The sequence below is a fragment of the Ascidia mentula genome, chromosome 4 (assembly GCF_947561715.1).
Source record: "Ascidia mentula chromosome 4, kaAscMent1.1, whole genome shotgun sequence".
Classification (NCBI taxonomy): domain Eukaryota; kingdom Metazoa; phylum Chordata; class Ascidiacea; order Phlebobranchia; family Ascidiidae; genus Ascidia; species Ascidia mentula.
The window spans coordinates 4,119,076-4,142,900 of record NC_138569.1 but is presented as its reverse complement, the minus strand read 5'-3'; the positions used below and the strand labels follow the sequence as shown (position 1 = coordinate 4,142,900).

The window sequence follows — 23,825 nt, the reverse complement described above, 5'->3', positions numbered from 1 at the left end:
TGCGGTAAACGTCAATAGGTTGGGTTCGTGTGTCAAGTCTACCCACCGCAGACGAACCTCGATAAAGCGCGCTTTGGCGAAACAAACTGCTTGAAACCCGATGGTTTTATTGACCTGCCTGAGTTGTTGGTGACTTGATATCCGAGAGGAAAAACCTGTTGTCTGGATTTTTGACCAACTAAACCAGACTCCAACCGCACCAATGGGCCTTTATGGGTTGAAAGCAGTATGCACTGTCTGCAGTTCACTGTTCATTATGGCTCATTTGCTTCTATTTTATAATCATGTTTCGATATTGTATAGCTTTACGTCGTGTGGCCCCAACATGCTCGTGTGGGGGCCAAAAACAAAAATAAAGCGATGACCCCAACATTTTCTTATCGACGATGATAACAAACGGTTTTATTAATGAGAACCACTATCAGGCAAAAGCGTTGTCAAGCTGCATTAAAACGAATTCGAGGGACGAAAAAGTGTCGGCTGTAGGTTTTCCATCTCTGACTGGAGCTCAAATTTCCTCACCTTTGTTACTACAAATCTACTGACGCATTTCCTTTTGTCCGATCCTCTTAGGCTACCGATATTTAAGAGCCTCCAGACTTTAAGGAGGAATTTTGTTTGAACTAGTTACAATTTTTGTTTTTCCACATCAATGATAGGCGTTTTGATTGGATTGACGTTTTAGTTATGCTTTTAGTGGCCCTTTGTTGGATGTTACCACAATAAATATTTTTCAAACAAAAAGTCTACGGTGACTTATATATCCTAAGAAACAGGCCGTGCTGTTACCACTTACTTAACAACAGCTGCTTGTGTTTCTAAAAGATATCTGAAATACATTTCATATAAAATATATATTTTGAACTACCTTACAAACCATATTTGTCAAGCTGATTTAGTGTTGCAGGCTTTAATTAACTATAATTTATTTAAATTTCATTTATGCATTACATGAGCAATGTACCATAAAACACAGTTTTGGTCTCTAACATACAAGACAAAGATTTTGCAGTGGAAATTATTGATTAAACATTTTTTTGACCACACAAATTGGTATCAGTTACCATGCTGCTATGTCACGACAACTCAAAAACCATAACTTGGCAAACCTTTAACAAGGAAATATCGACACCCCTTATATCAGTATTTCTGAGATTCCTGTTTATAATTCTGAGAATAATGAGAATGGGCCATATTGAAGCATTTGACAATTTTTTTCTTACTAAAAGACGTTTCTCATTTCCTGAATTTTTACATGTATTTAGTACTCTAACCTACTAACCATGAGAATGGGGCCTTATGCCAACCGACTATATCACAAATAATTAACTGGCGGAGTAAGTTAATATTGACAGTATCTCGTTGTAACTAAAAACTCACTTTTTCACAACCTTTTAAGGAAAAGCTGTCCTACCTCATCGTGCTTGCTGCCAGCACCGTAAAATGCACAAGTGTTTCGTATAGCAAGGCAGGATCGCCCCACTTGTAAGGTTCACTGGCGTCGCAGTCAAAGAATTGCAGCCAAGCTGGCAGCAATTCAAATCTCGCTCCGACTTGTCTTGAAAGGTGTCTTACCCAGCTTGGTTGCGATGCTTTGACTGCGATGCTAGTGAACCAGCATCACAAACAAACAATCCGTGGTTTGAGCCTGTCGTTGTCACCACAAATGAGATTTTTCGACCTGACAGGTGCTACAGTGCTGCGACTTACTACGCGATGCTGCCGGCTGGATAGCTAAGACTTGTGGTGACTATGCAGACGCCGCCAACCGCTGGGTAGCTAACCATCGTGGGTACACTTTGGCCAAACAAATACCTAAACAAATAGACGTCACGCACCACACTACAAAAATCATGTAACTGTCTAAAGCTTAGCAAAAAACTTATTACCTTTACTTCGTGCATGTTAGTGTTACGTACAGCACAGTTACTGATGATTAAATTACTGTTACAAAAGTTACGCAACGCTCCACAAAGCCTCACCGTAAATGGATGCTACGTACAACCTCTGTTAACGCGGAGATCAACTCGTTGTCATGTGTAAATATCGCACTGGCCATCCTCTGTGTTTGCAATGTGCTACATTGTGGGCTGCGGTGTCATTCGGCCATTATAATCTTCCTCACGTTTTCGGATGAAGTCGTTAAAATCTAAGCTACTGTGACAGGTGCGGGCTGATCACTTTATCCTCAATACCAAAGAGCAGTTACATCCTATTACGTGCAAAACACAACAAATGATGGACATTTACTTTTCGTATTCTTGTGTTTATTTGAAACATAGTTACCGCGACTGATTTAGGCATACACACCTCGACTATAATATACGCTGATCTTATTGCATCACTTTGACTATCATCTCCATGCTGGGCCAACATCCACAGCTGTTATCACCAAGTTTAAAACGAGGTACTCATAATGTGCGCACATCTTACTTGTGGATATGTGGAAAATACATGACACATTTATTGGTGTTCTAACCCAAGCTCTACACAGCGAGATGCTTAACTTTACGATACATCAATCGAACGGTCTGATTACGACCGGATGAATGGCATTTATTACCACGCAGCTCGCGTGTACTTTGCAATAAAATTGGGACAAAACCGTGGATGCCAAGCGTGGTGAGATTCCACAATACGTGAAAACCTTCGGTTTTTTAGTCTTATTAGTCTTATTATATTGCAACGTCTAAAATGTCGCAATTTATCAATCCTTCGTACATCTAACTCCACAAACTGCCAAGCAACTTCAAACCGAAATACCTCAGCGACATTTTAATTGAAATCAAAACAAAATAAGCACTTACTTCTGACATAACACACAAAGTTAGGTTTAGAGGCGCTTCACTCGTATCTACTTGCCCCTACTTGTCTGCCTTTCGTCTTACAATCAGCAGATTTGTGTGTGCGGCGATTGACGTTTTGTGCGGAACATGATAAATAGCTGAGGGTTAAAGCTAATATGCTGTTGATCATATTATGTTAAGTAGTAGACGTTTCGAACTCTAACTGCGTTCATCATCAGAGGTCCGGCATGTTGCTTGGTGTTGTTGTGTTCCCTTCTGCCCGTTTAGTTCCTTTTCTACCTTGACGGTATACGGCTTGCAGCTCATTCTAGTACTGATGATGAACCCAGTCAAAGTTCGAAACGTCTTCTGCTTAACATATTATGATCACTAGCATTCTAGATTTGGCTTTTTTATTCAGATTGATTAACTCCAAGTATTTTGCACCCAACTAAGAGTTAATACGATTATTCCAGCAAATAATCCAACGACTACTTTGGGCTATAAAGTTAGAAAAAACTGCATTCCAAGAAATTACGGTTAGTTACAAATGCACAATAGCTCATTTGGCGAACGAAACTATAATATTTGATCGATACAAACATCCCCAGTCGAAAGCATGCTTCCAGGTGTGCGATTTGATGTACCACGCTACGATCATTTTGCTTTGATCGTCTTCGCCCAACGCATACATGCTTATGCGTAACACTGGAATCCGACGAAGGTGTTGGAGTTGTGTTCTAAACATGTGAGATGTACGTAGACAAACAACAATCTCCCTAAGCCTAAGTAACTGTAAACGTTTGTGTGTTACTATGTCCAAATTAAAAGTAGAAATCAAACAAGCATCGTAGGCCAATAACTGTGAATTTGTACATGTGGCAAACGGCCAAACGTAAGTGGTATTCTGCTTAGCAACCAAGTTCTTTTTAGACGTCTGGTCGCTTAAGATATGAGGCGATAACTAGCGGCGCCCAACGACCAGCAGTCACGTGATGCTCGTGCATAGGAAGTTCAAAGTTTTGTGAAAAATTATCTACTACTAACATTAAGACTCTATTAATCTTAGCAACACACCTGGGATGCTTCGAAGCCCCTCGGCAATCTGTAACGCAAGTTTGGCTGGCCAACTATCGTTTATGATGACCGGTTAGTGTATCATCAACAGCCGTTCAAAGATAGGGAAATGTCTGCGCTGTTTGCCCAGTTTCAGTCATTATGGTTTGTGTGCATGGAGCGCGGGCTACATGAGTTGATCGTCTGCGTTAGTCGTTTTAGAATCGCCTCGTTACTCCTTATCGTTCTTGTTTGAGTGCAAAGATAAGAACATTTGTTGTTATCTGTTAGATCATCTATGGTCCCCAAACTTATTTTGCACCCGTTTTTGTTGCTGCGGACATAAAGCTTCCTCGTATTTGGGCAATAATTGATTATTTTTGCACGAACCGGTTCGCCTCACTGACCGTTACCGACCCATAGTCCTGTGGTTGGGTTCCCGTGAGAATATTTAAAACAATATATGCATAGCACATGTGGCGTTTTGAAGGTTGTAAAATTTTAAACTATAAAGTATCGCGGTTTCGCTTCACTCTATGTTTCGCATCGTTTGCACTGAAATGATTTGTTCGTGCTTGTCAATCGTGTTTATTAACTTGCAAGCCAACGACTCTTGAAAACCAAAAAAAATAAGCAATTTTACAGCGGGAAAACCTTTGCGGCCGTCACTTGAAACAGGTGTATGTGCACGACCAACGCGTATTATATTTTAAACGTTGAGACCAACTGGGGCGTGTAACAAGCCTTGTGCGGGAGACGAAACGGAAAAGTACGTGGGGAGAAAAGAGCAATCAGGTTTACTTAGAAGCTGCGAAAAACGTATGCTCCTTAGCAATTGAAAAACCGTACTTGTCAAGTACCGTATTTAAATGACTGTAAGCCGCCCTTGATGATAAGCTGCATTGAATGTAAGTTGCACGCAAATGTTAAAGGTAATGTTTAGTGCACTGCATCACGTATTGTCAACAAATCTGTCGTTAAGTTAATAACCCTGCGTACGATATAATTGAAAAATGTAAGCCGCCTTCGACTGTAAGCCGCACTTAATTATCAATCAGTTTAAATTAAGCGAGCTGTGATCTTTGTTGCTGGCCTAATTTCGATGCTTTGTTAACCCAGCCCCATTCAGGGAGTTTGCGGAAACTCGATACAAAGGTTGCTTTACTCTGTCTGAAGCCCACTAATCGTTGAGATATTACTGGGAAGTCGACGGTGTTTCCGACTGCCTGCTCGCACGTGAGCAACTTCGCGAGCCAATGGCTGCATTAATTGAAACAGCAAGATGTTTGTGCGGAATAAATGTGGCACAAGTCAGTTTTGTTGACTTATAGTTTCGCCATTTTTTGTTACTTACGTTTACTGCTACGTCGCAATTAAAAAAATTGGTATGTTACAAAAAGAGTAACGTGTTAATCAATTTCGGAAAAGTACTCCGGCAAACATTTGTACAATTGATTAAACAAACAATATTTTACCACAGGTTTTATTTAACCAAACCGATGACAGCTCCAATAACACTGTCGAAATATACCGAACGATGACTGAAAACAAAAGATGCAGCAAGATGCGCCTTCTTCCTAGAGAAAATCATAATATGACTTTCTCTCATATTTTCTGGATCAGGAAACACGTGAGCGCGATTGCTGCTCGAAAGACAACCGGATATTACACAGGGACCGTTAACAACAATAAATCTCTTTGACGTATTGGTTACAATATTTGCTAATTCTTTAGTATAGCAATGTAAGGTTTTTCTTAAATGCAACACAACACAGAGTAACTCTGAACTTTACAACGGTTTACCGCAACAGACTACAACCATATGAAACACTTGAAAAACTGAGCACTTTGAGCGGATTTTCGCTGTAATCAACCCAAGTTAAACACACTTTGTCAAGCTCAAGTCGACTTATCAATATGTAAAGATAGATAAACTTTATGTGAAGCCGTAAATGGGGATCAACAAAGCGCTGGGACAACAAAACGTGTATGTCGAGAAATATATAACATGACAGGTTGCTTTTTATCATACGCTCAGTTAAAAACAAAAATGTTTAGTTTGCTGCAAGCACGAAACTTCAATTTTATGTATTTGTCCGTCACGATGCACCAAAATTAATCTAACATGCAATTCAATAGTACAACATACATTGCGAAAAGTGGGTTTACTGCGATTAAAAACTGGATTTCATTTGGCAAGAATAAGGTGACTTTGTTTAACTGTTGCATTTAAAGAAGTGAAAGTTGTATATTAACCCGGTACTTACCTCGGATTTTTACCGTCCACGGACGTGTTTAAACAGTGCTGTGAGCTGATGCTAAAGCAGATTCAAGTCATAGGTTAAGTTTAGGCTGTGAGTTTAGATTATCGTCAATTTTTGTTACTATTCTAGAAAAGGTTATTAAACAAGTAATAAAAGTTATAAAACAAGTACTAAAGTATAAATAGACTGGCCCATATTGTTATTAACACTGTCATGTTAAAATAAGACGTTTCGACAAAAACTTATGTCATCATCAGTTTGACTGACGCGATTGGTGTAGCTCCATCATTATAATGGAGCTACACATACATAGTAATCATCAAAATCGAATAAATGCGATACTTATTTATCAATCAGTTTAAATTAAGCGAGCTGTGATCTTTGTTGCTGGCCTAATTTCGATGCTTTGTTGATCCAGCCCCATTCAAGGAGTTTGCGGAAACTCGATACAAAGGTTGCTTCACTCTGTCTGAAGCCCAGTAATCGTTGAAATATTACTGGGAAGTCGACGGTGTTTCCGACTGCCTGCTCGCACGTGAGCAACTTCGCGAGCCAATGGCTGCATTAATTGAAACAGCAAGATGTTTGTGCGGAATAAATGTGGCACAAGTCAATTTAGTTGACTTATAGTTTCGCCATTTTTTGTTACTTACGTTTACTGCTACGTCGCAATTAAAAAAATTGGTATGTTACAAAAAGAGTAACGTGTTAATAAATTTCGGAAAAGTACTCCGGCAAACATTTGTACAATTGATTAAACAAACAATATTTTACCACAGGTTTTATTTAACCAAACCGATGACAGCTCCAATAACACTGTCGAAATATACCGAACGATGACTGAAAACAAAAGATGCAGCAAGATGCGCCTTCTTCCTAGAGAAAATCATAATATGACTTTACTCTCATATTTTCCTGGATCAGGAAACACGTGAGCGCGATTGCTGCTCGAAAGACAACCGGATATTACACAGGGACCGTTTACAACAATAAATCTCTTTCACGTATTGGTTACAATATTTGCTAATTCTTTATCGTCCTCTTATAGCAGACATTGGTCTTTTTGTGACACTCCAAAAAAACTATGACTTGTGAGAATTTTACAAAGTTTAACTGCAACCATATTTTGAAGTTTAGATGTACATTTTCTGATGTATATTGTTTTCTATGTAGATGTGCAGATTCCAGATTTACTAGGTATACATTGCAGTTGCAGAGGAAAGGTAACTAAGAAGCCATATCAATTACCAGTTGCAAATTTGTGTTTTTCTAAATAGTTTTGTTGTTGAATAAGGTTCCTCAGTTCGTAGGATATTGGGGCGAGAAGCTCCCAAAAATGTTGGATTCCTTCTCGTTGTTATTATCAAAAGACAATGTTTGACGTTTTCCTAGTTTACATATTGTTTACCAGAAAACCAAGAGCTATTGAATCAAATCTACATTTAAAACGTTTCTTTCCACGGGAAAGTATAGCAATGTAAGGTTTTTCTTAAATGCAACACAACACAAAGTAACTCTGAACTTTACAACGGTTTACCGCCACAGACTATAACCGCCACAGACTATATATGGAACACTTGAAAAACTGAGCACTTTGAGCGAATTTTCGCATTAATCAACCCAAGATAAACACACTTTGTCAAGCTTAAGTCGACTTATCAATATGTAAGGATAGATAAGCTTTATGTGCAGCGCGTAAATGGAGATCAATACGCTGGGACAACAAAACCTGTTTGTCGAGAAATATATAGCATGACAGGTTGCTTTTTATCATACGTTCAGTTAAAAACAAAAATGTTTAATTTGCTGCAAGCACGAAACTTGAATTTTATGTATTTGTCCGTCACGATGCACCAAAATTAATCTAACTTGCAATTCAATAGCACAACATACATTGCGAAAAGTGTAACTGTTGCATTTTTAGAAGTGAAAGTTGTATATTAACTCGGTACTTACCTCGTTAATAGGATTTTTATCGTCCACGGGCATGTTTAAACAGTGCTGTGAGGTGATGCTAAAGCAGATTCAAGTCATAGGTTAAGTTTAGGCTGTGAGTTTAGATTATCGTCAATTTTTGTTGCTATTCTAGGAAAGGTTATAAAACAAGTAATAAAGGTTATAAAACAAGTGAAATAATATATTACTGTTCGTTTATTCAAGATTTTGTGTTAAGTTATTATAATTTGTTTTCGAAAATTTAACATATAGCCTATATAGGTTTTGTGAAAACATTTGAAAAACATGAATACCGGAAGGAAAAAAATGACATTTAAAATACTCGCACTTTTTGTCGTGTCTGTGTTGTTTCTTTTGGTTGTTTCCACTTACGACCCTCGCATAAGTCTTGCGCCTGCTGCTCTTCAATCCGGGCCTCCAGCCCGTAACCAATTATACTCCAGGTTAGTGTGTTTGTGTGGTAATGGAGTTATATTGTCCTAATGTCAGAAAGACAGTATTATATATTGTCACAAGCCACTAATTTCCGCGTTGTTTAAATTAGTATGATATACCCTTGAAACTTGTGACGTGCAACCCGTGGATATCGTTGGTTTATGTAGGTCTGCTCTATATATTTGGTGTCTAATGTAAACGGAAATAGAACAGAGTTTGTTTATATTTGTCAAAATGTTTCAATTACAGTTGTTCGGAAAACATTATGTCCAGAAGTGAAAATGAGACGGAAAAAAAGATATTCTGTGAAGGTGAGTTGTGTCTGGGATGTACAACCAAATAAGATAAGGCCCATCTAATATTAACATGAAGGACATAATATTTAGTTTGTGCAGCAGGCGACCTATTGGGTCGAAACAGCCCTGTCTGCAGCTCACTCAAACATTATTGTCCCTATTGCTCTGCATGGTTTTGCTTATTTACACGATTCATTTAAATGTGGCCGGAAGGCCTGTTTGAGTGTAAAAATAACAAAAACAATAAAACGTTGATAACTTGATAAAAAAAGGTAATTTTATTCTTCAGCGTCACACCTGGGTTGTTACAAGATGCAAAAGACATTGGACAAACAAGTGGTGGTTGTTATATTTCGTTTCATGACTAGCAGTTGGTGCGTCACATATTGCCAGTCAAAGTAAGGCTGCTATTATATGCGTGTGATTGACCAATAGGCGATCTCAGTGTTAATTGTAACTTGTGGGAGTGTAACCAGCTACATGAGCAGTTCACCGCCATCAAGTCGAATTAATTTACTGCGCCACCAAATATTTACTTTCATTTAGTATGTAGCCATAGCAGTCAGAAAAAAATTGAACGAAACATCAGTTTTGTGATTTTAGTGACGTCACATATTGATTATGTTCGGTAAAATTTACTTTGGAAAATGATGGCCCAGGTTGGCCGCTTGTTTGAACCATTATTTGATTCCTTCCCGTTACAAAACAGTAGAAGTAAAATAAATGTTTTTCTTGCAGCTGAAAGACTTATGCTGTCGTGAATGGCAATAAGTGCATGTGTTCAAACAACGTGTACCACATTGCTGTTACAGAGAAACCATCGACCAATTGCAACGAGCCATGTGGAGGCAACAAGAAGGAGACTTGCGGTGGTGACGACAGCGCCGACGTACATTTTATTAGGGGTCTTTGCGAAAGAGAATAATTGCGTCACGTTCGCTTTGTCGTATTATTCAAAAAAAAAAGCAAAATCAATGCAAACACATACATTAAAAACACATGGAAAAATAAGATTCAGGAATGAAATTACTTCACGACAACTGTTACGACGCCTATATGAAATAATGCTGGTGATATTTGATGGATTAAATCGTCTCTAATGGCGTCCTGGTTCTAGCTTCACTATGAAATGGTGCATATTTTATATGCGTATAATAAAATTGTGCAGTACGCCAGGCTCATAAGCCATGTTTTGCTTTTTTGTGTAGGAAGAAAGGTATTGACTTCGGCCATTTCAAAATGACCAGATAGCGAGTTATTTTACTCGATACTGCAAATAAAAACTATTGTACATGAAAACTATTGCGTTCAGTAAATTATCTGCATTGGTTTTGCAACGTTTAGTCGAGTTTACGACAGAAAAACATGTTTTGGAAACATTTTATGCAAAACAAAAAGAAAATATACGCGATAACTACGCACGCACACAATGCTACTCGTTGAGTTGAGATCTTGCGGTGGATGTTACAATGCGGATTGAGAGTCATTTTCGTACGGAGGTAGTTCTTCTTTTACCCCAGCTTTCTTTAAAGCTCCGCGCATTTCCAAAATCGTTCTATTTATCGCCTTTCTGGATTCGACTGAAAACGGATTGAACGACAGTGGCTTGGACTTGCGTTTCGCCAGCCCAGTCGTGTCTTAACTCAAACAAGCGAGTCGCTCCTCGAGATCGTTGGGATGGAGGAGGGGATTGGGAAGGAATTCGACCATCTTTCTCACGCTGGAGATCGGATCGGCGACCATGTCTTCGAAGTAAATCACCTTCAACGTCATGTTGGCGTTTAAAATCTGTGAAAGCATCGATTTCCAGTGACCGAGCCATCCGGTGACTTTTTTGAAGGTGAGGGCTAAAAAACAAAATTATATTTCAGTTAACCATAGAAAAACCGGTGGTGGTACAAAATATTTAAACCAAAACAACTCCAAGCACACTTTCGCGTCCTTTTGCGTGTTTAATAACTCCAGAAACACTTCGCAGCCAAAACTAACCTATACTAACTTGTACACAGTAAATCATTAGAGAGGATCTCGCAAAAGCTCGTGTTTTTAAAAAAAATCAGTGTTTTTAACAGTGTAGAACCATTAAAGTACAGTTCAGTGTCACACGATTGATACAGCTCGTTATATAGCACTGTCGCTAATGCCAGTTAAAATATGCATCAATAATAACGAACACAAATTACTGGCATTCAAGACGTCCTCAGACGGCGATCCCACGTGACCTCCATTCTGAAAGTTGGCATAGGCGATAAAGGCATGGTAGGGGTTCCTTATAACCAGGATGGCCGCTTCCAATTTTTTGAGAGACGGTTGGTTTTTTCCAAAGAGGTGGTCTTTAATCATGTCCGCACGACTGTTATCAAGTTTGTGGCGCTCCCCGAGATAACCTGAAGAAAAACATGTCATTAATTGCAAGGTAATTTAATATATTTGCGAACCATAACCTACTCCGATATCCGTAATTCTTGTGTCAGAAGTTGAATTTAGCGAGTATTAGAGATTTCCATTGCGATATTTGTATGCTAGCGATATGCTTTAGTTGGCCGACAGTCAAAAGGTTTTATTAACGGAAACACACCAATTCCGCCAGAAAACAGCGAATGATAATCGTTTAAGAATCAATGCCTTGGGTGCGATGCCAGTGAACCTAATGATCGTAATAGGATGGATGTGAGCGACAAGGACCTGCGCAGTGGGTCGATCCTGCCTTGTCATCCGATAGTATGAAACACTTCGCGTGCGGGCTCATATATCAAGATAAATTTTGTACGTAAGCTTCACTGGAATTGCATCCAAGCTGGATCAGCCACTTTTTCCTGACAAGTCGGAGCAAAAATCAAACTGGCGGTGAGGTTTAAACTCACGACCCTGGACTAACTAGGACCAACGCTCTACTGACTCAAATACGGGAGAGTAGCGGTTTCGCAAAGTGTATTGTGGCCAAGATACACAGGTGCGCAAACAACTTGCCAGGCGACCTTCAAATACACGTATATATACGGGGATCTTCACCACCGTAATTAGACAACGCCGAAGTTGTTACACAAATTTTATACAGTTTCCAGTTGCACAAAATATTCTTCAACATATTTTACCTTTGCTGCCTACCCCGCAATTTTAGGGTTACATAAAATTTCCGCTAAGAACAATTTTTCATATATTAGGTACCCGCCTGTCTTAATAAGCCATTTATCGCCGTACACACTTCCGGTGTAATATCCGGTCGCTTTTTCGAGCAAAAATCGCGTCCACGTGTTTCCCGATCCAGGAAAAGATGCGAGCAAGGTCCTGTTCCGTTTTCCCGGAGGAAGAAGACGGACTTTGCTGCATCTCTCGTCGTCAGCCAACGTCCGGTACACTTGGACAGCATTTAAAGCTTGTCCGCAGTCTTTTTCATCAAGCTTATGAGTTAAGTTGAAACTGAAAATTTAGACGAATACACTAGAATGTAAAATTTAAACCAAGTCGGATTTCTGTCACTGTTTAAACATCGAGATATATCAATGTGCCGTTTATAGACGCAATCGAGAGTCTTTGTAAGTTATTTATATTTTTTTTAGCAAGCTTGTGAATCCTGCTTTTAATTTAACATTGAACGTGTTAAGTCAATGCTAATTTCGCAAAATGTGAAACACTAAAAACTGATTTTTACAACACCTTTTGGAAATCCTGCCGCAGAAGCAGCCGCTCTTTTTATCAATAACTGCCAGTGGGTGGCGCTCTTGCTCACACAAGAGCAGGCAATCCGATATTTCAGATGTTGTGCCGTAAAAGAGCATAGGTTGTTTTTCTGCCGGATACGCAAAGCAACCCTTGTAGCGTGACTCGGCGAATTCCTTGTCAAAAGGAGCTGGAAATTAACGCATGGGAGTTAGCTGTTAGTGTGGAATTAACTGGCCATAAAAAAACGGCAGTATATCCTATGAAAGGACGTCAGAAATCTGAAAATATGGAATGACTATGTTATTATGGCATGCAAAACACCATCGATTTATGTGGTAAATTTACTATATCAGCAGGAGGTCAATCTGAGGCTTGTTGCTTCACATATATGTATACATGTACGTGTATTTACATATGACGAACCTAAGCTTTGACAAGGGGCGTTTAACACATACCAAATTACCTTTCGAGATTGGAATTGGTTGGCGATGGATAAACTTCATTATTTAAATAAGGATAAATCTTATGTATCCAATACAGTTACGACGACTGTTCAAAAAAGGCAGGTTAAAGCACTTTATGTTACCCTGTAGACAAGTAACAGGGCACTGTACAGTTGCCAGTCGACAATGCTTGTCAATCGGGTTTATGTTTAAAATATAAATCCATGGATTTGGCTGGATTGGTCTGAATTCACACTGAACCACATTTGCGTCGTATTTACGCTTTCAACTTACATGAGTGCGCAAGTAGTATCGCAGGTCGGTACTGTAGGCACACTTTACCGACTTGAAAATATCGGGTCGTGTGCTTGAAAGGCCCAGCAATTTAACACGAAGACGAAAAAATGTCAATTCGTCTTTATTGAGACCCGATAGGTCGAAACAGTGGTCATCTGTCTGCAGCTCACAGAAATCATATTATTGGCTCCTCTTTGCTTAGAAATATATTAAGTAACAGACAACAAAGACCTTGCCCATGACAAACGACTTCCGTGTTGACTTTAATGCGATTAAAACCAAATTGATACAACACGCATTTGTCGCCCATTTCAGAGTGGAATTGAAACAAGTTGGATTGTTGAACTGGTTTTCGAGTACCTGCTTTACACAAACAGTGTGTGGAACGTCTTCATCTACAGTTTTCGCTGTAAGGACTTTCAGTCGTCGATGTGTCGCCTCCGTTACACGAGGGCACTCCTGCAGCTCTTCTGCAAGAACAAGCTTGCTGAATGGTCAGTTGACGATATGCACCACAGTCGGATGTTTACTGTGCAAGCAAGCTCAAGGTGCAAATGCATGCCGGGGGGGATAAACCTGGGTTGTTTTTCGAGGGCCCATTGTTTCCAACGTCATTCGCATCTCAAATAAAACGACTAATTTTTACAGATTGAAACATATGACCAGCATTGACGGGGATGGCCCTAACTCTCCAAGTTGCCACACCCTCGCATCTACGGACGAGCATGAAAACATCAAGCTTATGCAACTCAAGTGAAGGCAGAAAACATCAAAAGAAGAATTCATTCTTTCTGTCATCTCGAATCAAGGCGAAGTGTTTCCGATAATTAATTTTGTGTTCCGACAAAGTTTACGCAGGTTTGTGAATCGTGAGCCGTGTTTTGTATACATTTCATGGTGGTAACGAACGCTGCGTTAATATTGCATTGTCCGAAAATTGTTTTTTACAAAAATGTTCGTCAGCGTGTAGTGATGCGGAATTTACACAAAACGTTGCAAAAACTGCATACAGTCAAAATCCCTATTCTATAACGATGCCACAAACCGATCCAACACTTTTTTACAACGATTGATTTTCTATTGATTTTGGAATGTAGCATGGAGTTAAAAGCCCTTTCAAGACAAGTTTCACCAGTGTTTTGTTGTATTTTGTGTTGTGGAGATTCTGCGCAGTTTTTGTACAAACTGTCAGTCTGTTTCAATTTTTTATTTTAATGAAAACTGACTATTTTTTCCGCGTGAAAGAATTTAATAAAAATATGTTTCACTTTGGAACAGGTTTTTGCGCAAAACAACGTCCAAAAATTTACCATCATCGGAGAACACAATAATTGCGTCACGTTCGCTTTGTCGTATTATTTAAAAAAAAGCAAAATCAATGCAAACACATACATTAAAAACACATGGAAAAATAAGATTCAGGAATGAAATTACTTCACGACAACTGTTACGACGCCTACATGAAATAATGCTGGTGATATTTGATGGATTAAATCGTCACTAATGGCGTCCTGGTTCTAGCTTCACTATGAAATGGTGCATATTTTATATGCGTATAATAAAATTGTGTAGACGCCAGGCTCCATAAGCCATGTTTTGCTTTTTTGTGTAGGAAGAAAGGTATTGACTTCGGCCATTTCAAAATGACCAGATAGCGAGTTATTTTACACGATACTGTAAATAAAAACTATTGTACATGAAAACTATTGCGTTCAGTAAATTATCTGCATTGGTTTTGCAACGTTTAGTCGAGTTTACGACAGAAAAACATGTTTTGGAAACATTTTATGCAAAACAAAAAGAAAATATACGCGATAACTACGCACGCACACAATGCTACTCGTTGAGTTGAGATCTTGCGGTAGATGTTACAATGCGGATTGAGGGTCATTTTCGTACGGAGGTAGTTCTTCTTTTACCCCAGCTTTCTTCAAAGCTCCGCGCATTTCCAAAATCGTTCTATTTATGGCCTTTCTGGATTCGACTGAAAACGGATTGAACGACAGTGGCTTGGACTTGCGTTTTGCCAGCCCAGTCGTGTCTTGACTCAAACAAGCGAGTCGCTCCTCGAGGTCGTTGGGATGAAGGAGGGGATTGGGAAGGAATTCAACCATCTTTCTCACGCTGGAGATCGGATCGGCGACCATGTCTTCGAAGTAAATCACCTTCAACGTCATCTTGGCGTTTAAAATCTGTGAAAGCATCGATTTCCAGTGACCGAGCCATCCGGTGACTTTTTTGAAGGTGAGGGCTAAAAAACAAAATTATATTTCAGTTAACCATAGAAAAACCGGTGGTGGTACAAAATATTTAAACCAAAACAACTCCAAGCACACTTTCGCGTCCTTTTGCGTGTTTAATAACTCCAGAAACACTTCGCAGCCAAAACTAACCTATACTAACTTGTACACAGTAAATCATTAGAGAGGATCTCGCAAAAGCTCGTGTTTTTAAAAAAAATCAGTGTTTTTAACAGTGTAGAACCATTAAAGTACAGTTCAGTGTCACACGATTGATACAGCTCGTTATATAGCACTGTCGCTAATGCCAATTAAAATATGCATCAATAATAACGAACACAAATTACTGGCATTCAAGACGTCCTCAGACGGCGATCCCACGTGACCTCCATTCTGAAAGTTGGCATAGGCGATAAAGGCATGGTAGGGGTTCCTTATAACCAGGATGGCCGCTTCCAATTTTTTGAGAGACGGTTGGTTTTTTCCAAAGAGGTGGTCTTTAATCATGTCCGCACGACTGTTATCAAGTTTGAAGCGCTCCCCGAGATAACCTGAAGAAAAACATGTCATTAATTGCAAGGTAATTCAGTTTATTTGCAAACCATAACCTACTCCGATATCCGTAATTCTTGTATCAGAAGTTGAATTTAGCGAGTATTAGAGATTTCCATTGCGATATTTGTATGCTAGCGATATGCTTTAGTTGGCCGACAGTCAAAAGGTTTTATTAACGGAAACACACCAATTCCGCCAGAAAACAGCGAATGATAATCGTTTAAGAATCAATGCCTTGGGTGCGATGCCAGTGAACCTAATGATCGTAATAGGATAGATGTGATCGACAAGGACCTGCGCAGTGGGGCGATCCTGCCTTGTCATCCGATAGTATGAAACACTTCGCGTGCGGGCTTATATATCAAGATAAATTTGTACAAAAGCTTCACTGGAATTGCATCCAAGCTGGATCAGCCACTTTTTCCTGACAAGTCGGAGCAAGATTTTGCCAAGATACACCGGTGCGCAAACAACTTGCCAGGCGACCTTCACATACACGTATAGGGGATCTTCACCACCGTAATCAGACAACGCCGAAGTTGTAACACAAAATTTATACAGTTTCCAGTCGCACAAAATAATCTTTAACATATTTTACCTTTGCTGTCTACCCCGATACTTTAGGGTTACATAAAATTTCCGCTAAGAACAATTTTTCATATATTAGGTACCCGCCTGTCTTAATAAGCCATTTATCGCCGTACACACTTCCGGTGTAATATCCGGTCGCTTTCTCGAGCAAAAATCGCGTCCACGTGTTTCCCGATCCAGGATAAGATGCGAGCAAGGTCCTGTTCCGTTTTCCCGGAGGAAGAAGACGGACTTTGCTGCATCTCTCGTCGTCAGCCAACGTCCGGTACACTTGGACAGCATTTAAAACTTGTCCGCAGTCTTTTTCATCAATCTTATGAGTTAAGTTGAAACTGAAAATTTAGACGAATACACTAGAATGTAAAATTTAAACCAAGTCGGATTTCTGTCACTGTTTAAACATCGAGGTACATCAATGTGCCGTTTATAGACGCAGTAGAGAGTCTTTGTAAGTTATTTTTATTTTTTTAGCAAGCTTGTGAATCCTGCTTTTAATTTATCATTGCAGGATTCACAAGCTTTAATTTATCATCGTTTTACAAATAAGTCAATGCTAATTTCGCAAAATGTGAAACACTAAAAATTGATTTTTGAAACACCTTTTGGTAATCCTGCCGCAGAAGCAGCCGCTCTTTTTATCCATAACTGCCAGTGGGTGGCGCTCTTGCTCACACAAGAGCAGGCAATCCGATATTTCAGATGTTGTGCCGTAAAAGAGCATAGGTTGTTTTTCTGCCGGATACGCAAAGCAACCCTTGTAGCGTGACTCGGCGAATTCCTTGTCAAAAGGAGCTGGAAATTAATGCATGGGAGTTAGCTGTTAGTGTGGATTAACTGGCCATAAAAAAACGGCATTATATCCTATGAAAGGACGTCAGAAATCTGAAAATATGGAATGACTATGTTATTATGGCATGCAAAACACCATGTTGGCTGATTGAATCTGAATAAGAAAGTGATGATTGATACAACACCTAAAAGAAATCGATTTATATGGTAAATTTACTATATCAGCAGGAGGTCAATCTGAGGCTTGTTGCTTCACATATATGTATACATGTACGTGTATTTACATATGACGAACCTAAGCTTTGACAAGGGGCGTTTTAACACATACCGAATTACCTTTCGAGATTGGAATTGGTTGGCGATGGATAAACTTCATTATTTAAATAAATCTTATATATCAAGTGCAGTTACGACGACTGTTCAAAAAAGGCACGTTAAAGCACTTTATGTTACCCTGTAGACAAGTAACAGGGCACTGTACTGCTTGTCAATTGGGTTTATGCTTGAAACATAAATCCAAGCCGGATTGGTCTGCATTCACACTGAACCAAATTTGCGTCATATTTACGCTTTCAACTTACTTGAGTGCGCAAGTAGTATCGCAGGTCGGTACTGTAGGCACACGACTTGAAAAAGTCGGGTCGTGTGCTTGAAAGGCCCAGCAATTTAACACGAAGCCGAAAAAATGTCAATTCGTCTTTATTGGGTAAAATACCGGCTTCACATTCCTTTTTCTAATGGGGCGCCGCGTTTCCTGGGACTGTTGTAACGTTAGCAACGTTATTTCCCGTACAAAGACAGAGCATTGCCCATCGAAACTGTTGACACAATTAAACGTGCATTCTGACGCTCATATTTTCTTCATATTTTTTCGCTTTTAGGCCTTGCTTGGGATTTTGGGTTTCAAAATTTGGGCCCTACTACGGTACAGCAACGTACCCATATCATGATATCACACACACACACACATACCTTTTTTGCACGTGCCTCGAAGAAAATAGACATCCGCACTTTTTTCTCCGCCGCAAGTTTCATTGCGGTCACCAGAACACTTGCTTGTGCATGTGTTTGTAGGTTTTTCGATTGAGACTACGAGATATATATCGGTCGAGCACTTGCACTGGACCCCCTTCATCGCTGCGTATGTCTTATTGCTGCAAGCATAAATAAACAAATTGATTTTATAGAAGTAGATTCAGCGCCGGAATTTCAACTCGAGCCATCTTAGAAACCCGTTGTTGGCATTGCGGTTATTGAAGGCACGATAAAATTAATGTTAAACGCCATAAAGGCCGGAGGAACGATTAGGCCGACTTGTTGTGACTTTATACACTCGACGTCAATCGTGTATTGGAGATAAACCTCATTCGAAACTGTACAGTATTCTAACGTGCACAAACACTCATCATCCTTTTGTAGTATAGTATAATGCCCCTTAGAGGTCACCTGCATCGTCCACGTATAGGGCAAAACAGCATACAAAACAATATAACAGTATCAAAGCGTGCACCCTCTTTTGTTTACTGATCATTGTTATTTATTTATTTCGCTTCTTAACTTTCAGTCTATTTTGGTTTAAACACAACAAATGCAAAGTTCTGCATGTCCTGCCTAGTCTTACTTGGATTGACAGAAGGAGGTACACCAGTCAGTGGTCATGAAAGCATAAGTGACCGATAATTCAGCCTTGATCTGCTTTTGCATCTCGAAGCATCCCAGGTGTGTGGCTGAAAAAGTGGAAAAGATTACTAAAGCAACTTTGATTTTATTTAGTACTCGAACTGTTATATGTAAATAAAATTTAACGTGCTTATTATTGTCTGCTGTTTCCTCGAACACACATGTACGTTTAGTATTTTTTCTTACGTTTAAGTACGGTAGGAATTTCTTTTTCCGATTTTGTGAAGCCTATAATTGAATTACGGCAACGTGCTTTTATTTGACAACCGAATTACAAGTACGACAATTACAAAAACACTATGTTTAGACACTAGTTTGACTTTCTCGCTTACTTTCACAGAAAATTCTGGGATGTGAAGTCGTCGTTGAAACTTTTGCTGTTCTGCAAATTGGACAAAACAAAAGTCTTTTAGCATCGGAACAATAGCCTCTATCTTATTCATGGCGTTTTTCAACTGCGATGAGTTTTCGAACAAACACAACGTATGGTTTGATTGTGGACTTGTTGCGTTAATATCTTTCTGGTAGTTATCGACGACACACGAGAAAAATGTAACGTTAATAAGTTCACCACTTGAGATAGGCAAAAATAGAAATCCATTCAAAAATACTGCTTACCTTTGCGAGTGCGAAGGCCCATTTTTAAAGAAAGGAACTTGGTAATTTTGAAACATTTGTGGTTGTTTGTCCACGTGGAAAGTGAAGATAAAAAAGAGCAGTAAAATAACAACAGGAAATAGGAATTTAATTTTGCTCGAACCAAAGCAGCATTTGTTATTAATTCTCGTCATTTCTACGTCATGAAAAAACCCTGCAAAACTGTTTTGTTGCAAGGCACAGGTTGCGGTAAACGTCAATAGGTTGGGTTCGCGTGTCAAGTCTACCCACCGCAGACGAACCTCGATAAAGCGCGCTTTGGCGAAACAAACTGCTTGAAACCCAATGGCTTTATTGACCTGCCTGAGTTGTTGGTGACTTGACATCCGAGAGGAAAAACCTGTTGTCTGGATTGTTGACCAACTAAACCAGACTCCAACCGCACCAATGGGCCTTTATGGGTTGAAAGCAGTATGCACTGTCTGCAGTTCACTGTTCATTATGGCTCATTTGCTTCTATTTTATAATGATGTTTCAATATTGTATAACTTTACGTCGTGTTGTCCCAACATGCTCGTTTGGGAGTCTACAATTGATTGCAAAATGCCTGGAATGTATTCCAAATTAGTAAGGGCCAAAAACAAAAATAAAGCGATGACCCCAACATTTTCTTATCGACAATGATAACAAAGGGTTTTATTAATGAGAACCACTATCAGGCAAAAGAGTTGTCAAGCTGCATTAAAACGAATTCGAGGGACGAAAAAGTGTCGGCTGTAGGTTTTCCATCTCTGACTGGAGCTCAAATTTCCTCACCTTTGTTACTACAAATCTACTGACGCATTTCCTTTTGTCCGATCCTCTTAAGTTACCGATATTTAAGAGCCTCCAGACTTTAAGGAGGAATTTTGTTTGAACTAGTTACAATTTTTGTTTTTCCACATCAATGATAGGCGTTTTGATTGGATTGACGTTTTAGTTATGCTTTCAGTGGCCCTTTGTTGGATGTTACCACAATAAATATTTTTCAAACAAAAAGTCTACGGTGACTTATACATCCTAAGAAACAGGCCGTGCTGTTACCACTTACTTAACAACAGCTGCTTGTGTTTCTAAAAGGTATCTGAAATACATTTAATGTAAAATATACATTTTGAACTACCTTACAAACCATAGTTGTCAAGCTGATTTAGTGTTGCAGGCTTTAATTAACTATAATTTATTTAACTTTCATTTATGCATTACATGAGCAATGTACCATAAAACACAGTTTTGGTCTCTAACATACAAGACAAAGATTTTGCAGTGGAAATTATTGATTAAACAATTTTTTGCCCACACAAATTGGTATCAGTTACCATGCTGCTATGTCACGACAACTCAAAAACCATAACTTGGTGAACCTTTAACAAGGAAATATCGACACCCCTTATATCAGTATTTCTGAGATTCCTGTTTATAATTCTGAGAATAATGAGACTGGGCCATATTGAAGCATTTGACAATTTTTTTCTTACTAAAAGACGTTTCTCATTTCCTGAATTTTTACATGTATTTAGTACTCTAACCTACTAACCATGAGAATGGGGCCTTATGCCAACCGACTATATCACAAATAATTAACTGGCGGAGTAAGTTAATATTGACAGTATCTCGTTGTAACTGAAAAACTCACTTTTTCACAACCTTTTAAGGAAAAGCTGTCCTACCTCATCGTGCTTGCTGCCAGCACCGTAAAATGCACAAGTGTTTCGTATAGCAAGGCAAGATCGCCCCACTTGTAAGGTTCACTGGCGTCGCAGTCAAAGAATTGCAGCCAAGCTGGGAGCAATTCAAATCTCGCTCCGACTTGTCTTGAAAGGTGTCTTACCCAGCTTGGTTGCGATGCTTTGACTGCGATGCCAGTGAACCAGCATCATAAACAAACAATCCGTGGTTTGAGCCTGTCGTTGTCACCACAAATTAGAGTTTTCGACCTAACAGGTGTTACAGTGCTGCGACTTACTACGATGCTGCCGGCTGGATAGCTAAGACTTGTAGTGACTATGCAGACGCCGCCAACCGCTGGGTAGCTAACCATCGTGGGTACACTTTGTCCAAACAAATACCTAAACAAATAGACGTCACGCACCACACTACAAAAATCATGTAACTGTCTAAAGCTTAGCAAAAAAACTTATTACCTTTACTTCGTGCATGTTAGTGTTACGTACAGCACACTTACTGATGATTAAATTACTGTTACAAAAGTTACGCAACGCTCCACTAAGCTTCACCGTTAATGGATGCTACGTACAACCTCTGTTAACGCGGAGATCAACTCGTTGTCATGTGTAAATATCGCAGCGGCCATCCTCTGTGTTTGCAATGTGCTACAATGCTACATTGCGGACTGCGGTGAAACCAGTCATCCGGCCATTATAATCTTCCTCACGTTTTAGGATGAAATCGTCAAAATCTAAGCTACTGTGACAGCTGCGGGCTGATCACTTTATCCTCAATACCAAAGAGCAGTTATATGCTATTACGTGCAAAACACAACAAATGATGGACATTTACTTTTCGTATTCTTGTGTTTATTTGAAACATGGTTACCGCGACTGATTTAGGCATACACACCTCGACTATAATATACGCTGATCTTATTGCATCACTTTGACTATCATCTCCATGCTGGACCAACATCCACAGCTGTTATCACCAAGTTTAAAACGAGGTACTCATAATGTGCGCACATCTTACTTGTGGATATGTGGAAAATACATGACACATTTATTGGTGTTCTAACCCAAGCTCTACACAGCTAGATGCTTAACTTTACGATACATCAATCGAACGGTCTGATTACGACCGGATGAATGACATTTATTACCACGCAGCTCGCGTGTACTTTGCAATAAAATTGGGACAAAACCGTGGATGCCAAGCGTGGTGAGATTCCACAATACGTGAAAACGTTCGGTTTTTTAGTCTTATTAGTCTTATTATATTGCAACGTCTAAAATGTCGCAATTTATCAACCCTTCGTACATCTAACTCCACAAACTGCCAAGCAACTTCAAACCGAAATACCTCAGCGACATTTTAATTGAAATCAAAACAAAATAAGCACTTACTTCTGACATAACACACAAAGTTAGGTTTAGAGGCGCTTCACTCGTATCTACTTGCCCCTACTTGTCTGCCTTTCGTCTTACAATCAGCAGATTTGTGTGTGCGGCGATTGACGTTTTGTGCGGAACATAATAAATAGCTGAGGGTTAAAGCTAATATGCTGTTGATCATATTATGTTAACTAGTGGACGTTTCGAACTCTGACTGCGTTCATCATCAGAGGTCCGGCATGTTGCTTGGTGTTGTTGTGTTCCCCTCTGCCTGTTTAGTTCCTTTTCTAACTTGACGCTTTACGGCTTGCAGCTCATTCTAGTACTGATCATGAACCCAGTCAAAGTTCGAAACGTCTTCTACTTAACATATTATGATCGATAGCAATCTAGATTTGGCTTTTTTATTCAGATTAATAAACTCCAAACTTTTTGCACCCAACTGCACAATAGCTCATTTGGCGAACGAAACTATAATATTTGATCGATACAAACATCCCCAGTCGGAAGCATGCTTCCATGTGTGTGATTTGATTTAATCATCAACAGCCGTTCAAAGATAGGGAAATGTCTGCGCTTTTGCCCAGTTCCAGTCATTATGGTTTGTGTACATGGAGCGCGGGCTAAATGTGTTGATCGTCTGGGTTCTTCGTTTAAGAATCGCCTCGTTACTCCTTATCGTTCTTGATTGAGTGTAAAAATAAGAGCACTTGTTGTTATCTGTTACACCATCTATGGTCCCCAAACTTATTTTGCACCTGTTTTTGTTGCTGCGGACATAAAGCTTCCTCGTATTTGGGCAATAATTGATTATTTTTGTACGGAACGGTTCGCCTCACTGACCGTTATCGGCCCACTGTCCTGTGGTTGGGTTCCCGTGATCTAGAATATTTGAAACAACATATGCATAGCACATGTGGCGTTTTGAAGGTTGTAAAATGTTAAACTATAGAGTATCGTGGTTTCGCTTCACTCTATGTTTCGCATCGTTTGCACTGAAATGATTTGTTCGTGCTTGTCAATCGTGTTTATTAACTTGCAAGCCAACGACCCTTGAAAACCCCCAAAAATAG

General features: G+C 39.4%; 2 protein-coding genes across 2 annotated transcripts; both read right to left on the bottom strand.

Annotated features, from left to right (window-relative positions):
- Positions 1–10,257: 10,257 nt before the first annotated feature.
- Positions 10,258–12,959, bottom strand: LOC145897262 (sialate:O-sulfotransferase 1-like). The gene is given in 5 exon segments (XM_082985462.1): positions 10,258–10,640; positions 10,977–11,180; positions 11,966–12,213; positions 12,451–12,643; positions 12,920–12,959. Coding segments are annotated over 5 exon segments (1,068 nt in total).
- A 2,105-nt stretch (positions 12,960–15,064) lies between these two features.
- On the bottom strand, positions 15,065–19,842 carry LOC145897255 (sialate:O-sulfotransferase 1-like). The gene is made up of 8 exons (XM_082985456.1): positions 19,670–19,842; positions 19,384–19,433; positions 18,993–19,098; positions 18,344–18,525; positions 17,182–17,374; positions 16,700–16,914; positions 15,784–15,987; positions 15,065–15,447 (listed from the first exon to the last, which is right to left on the bottom strand). The coding sequence occupies exons 1-8, from the start codon at positions 19,840–19,842 to the stop codon at positions 15,065–15,067; spliced, it is 1,506 nt and encodes a 501-aa protein (XP_082841582.1).
- Between the last annotated feature and the right edge of the window lie 3,983 nt (positions 19,843–23,825).

Coding starts and splice junctions, on each gene's coding strand:
- LOC145897255 (XM_082985456.1), bottom strand. CDS start 19,842: ATGACGAGAATTAATAACAAATGCTGCTTTGGTTCGAGCAAAATTAAA. Junction 19,434..19,669: donor GGGCCTTCGCACTCGCAAAG/GTAAGCAGTATT, acceptor TCCAATTTGCAG/AACAGCAAAAGTTTCAACGA. Junction 18,526..18,992: donor ACCTCCTTCTGTCAATCCAA/GTAAGACTAGGC, acceptor TTATGCTTGCAG/CAATAAGACATACGCAGCGA.